The sequence below is a fragment of the Raphanus sativus genome, unplaced genomic scaffold, assembly GCF_000801105.2.
Source record: "Raphanus sativus cultivar WK10039 unplaced genomic scaffold, ASM80110v3 Scaffold0969, whole genome shotgun sequence".
NCBI lineage: Eukaryota > Viridiplantae > Streptophyta > Magnoliopsida > Brassicales > Brassicaceae > Raphanus > Raphanus sativus.
Window position 1 is genome coordinate 9605 of NW_026616283.1, and position 2014 is coordinate 11618.

The following is a 2014-nucleotide window of genomic DNA, read 5'->3' on the forward strand; positions in this document are numbered from 1 at the left end:
CGGCATCAACAATGGATCCAGCATCCACCAAATAAATCATCAACAATGCGAGACGTCGCTTCGTGCCTGAACATTCGTTTTTCGATTAAAACCTTCATACGCCTTCTAAACGGCATCATATCGTTGTTGCTGATCACAACAAACGAACTCTAACGTCCTAAACAGACAAGCCACCTAAGGGTAGGCTCTTTTACATCCGACAAGGATCCCATAGCGCGCTATACAAAAAATCCAAATTTGGTTCAGCACTTCGTAAAGGAAGTAGCTCGATTCGTGCCCATACAAATCATATAAGCCGATACCACTTCGCGGATTTTAAAACGGTACGAATCAGGTTAAAATCACAAACAGGCAAAACGAAAGCCGATTTGTCATCGCACAGCCTCAGTCTGAGAGTAAACCTAGGTCTTGCCCTAAACCCAGCCTTGCTGGTATCTTAAACATCTCATAGGCAAAGCGTCAACGACGCGAGATCCCAAAACTTGTCTCTTCACTCAAGTCTGTACGTTTCCACGAATTTTCGCGTAAATCGTAAACCGCAGGAAAATCTCGCTTTGTACAAACTACGGATACGGTGATCGTCAGGGAGGCAGGAATGAGACGACAACTCACACCCTGCCCCTCTAACTTCGATAAACAGAAGTTCTAAACGCAAAATATTTTATAAACGCGTACCGCGAATTCAATACAACGCCCTAAAAAGGGCAGGGATTCAAAGCCACCAACGGCCAGTCCCGAAATCATACATGATGGCCAACCAACGGCCGAAATACAATCAAAATAAAAATCCCCTCAGGGATTGATCAACCTAGGCGTCCTCCGGAACACCGCCTTCATTCTCCGACTCACCCGAAGTAGGAACAGCCTCGCCGTCGCCCTCGCCGACCTCCTCACCGCCCTTATCCGCAACAATTCCAGCGTCCTGGACTTCTGGAATTTCCGAACTCGGGACCAGGGCACCCGAGGATGACGGGCCGGCGAGCTCCGTCGCAGTACAAGCTCCCATCTCCTCAAAACGCTGAATCCGCCTCTTAAGACGTCGAACTTCCGAGGACTTGCTCTTCTTCTCCTCCTTCGCCTTGAGCAGCGAGCTCACAGTCTTTCCCAGATCACGCTCGAGATCGCTGATCCTAGCTTCAAGCGTCAACGTCTGGGCAGCATGAGTGCTCTCAATCGATTGAAGCACAGCCTCGGTACGCTTCAAAGTTTCCCGCGACGAATCCAGCTCCTTGGACAAACGTGTGACCTCCAGTCCGCAATCGCCAAGCATCCCGTCGATCAACGACACAAACTGATCACACGAGAGAAGGTGAGAATCAAGGAGTCAACAAAAGAAAAGGGTTTTCGCGAAATACCTTGGAGCGGTGTTGCGATAGTTTCACCGAAACCTCGCCTTCCTCACTCTTAGTGCACCTTTTCCTCTTCGCTGATCCGGCAGCCCCAGTTCTTGAACGTCCCTTCGATGGTGGAACAGCGTTAGACGCGGGAAGTCCCAAGACGATCTCCCTCTTCTTTTCTGGAGGAGGAGGCATGACTTCCACCGCGTCCTCCGAAACCACTATCGGCGCAAGAAGGGAGCCCTCAGGACGAGCCTGGACATCGGATGCTTGCTCCGGAACGACGATTTCTCCAGCAGGCAAAGGGACATCGGGTCCAGAGGCTGGAATTGTGGAGCTCGGGACTGGGATAACGTCGGGTCCAAGAGCCGGAACCGCGGGATCCGGAGCTAAAGCGACATCGGATCCAAGAGTCGGAGTCACAACAGAAGTAGCACTAGGGCCTGCCACGCTAGACTCCATCTCAGCACGGCGTCGCTCCATCTTGACCTGAAAAGAACTGAACCCCAAACGAATGCCTGCGTAAGGACAGGAGCATCCTGCGCCGGCGAGGCTTGGTTTGCTTCACTCATTTCGACATCGGAATCTTTCTTTTCATTTGGAGAGGAAGCCATATTTTCTGAAATTTGAGAAGAGGAGAGTGAGTGAAAAATGAGAGGGGGATGGAGTGCTACTTA

General features: G+C 50.9%; 1 protein-coding gene across 1 annotated transcript; it reads right to left on the reverse strand.

Annotated features, from left to right (window-relative positions):
* Positions 1–808: 808 nt before the first annotated feature.
* Positions 809–1799, reverse strand: LOC130503470 (uncharacterized). Its single transcript, XM_056998083.1, has 2 exons — positions 1557–1799; positions 809–1018 (listed from the first exon to the last, which is right to left on the reverse strand). The coding sequence occupies exons 1-2, from the start codon at positions 1797–1799 to the stop codon at positions 809–811; spliced, it is 453 nt and encodes a 150-aa protein (XP_056854063.1).
* Between the last annotated feature and the right edge of the window lie 215 nt (positions 1800–2014).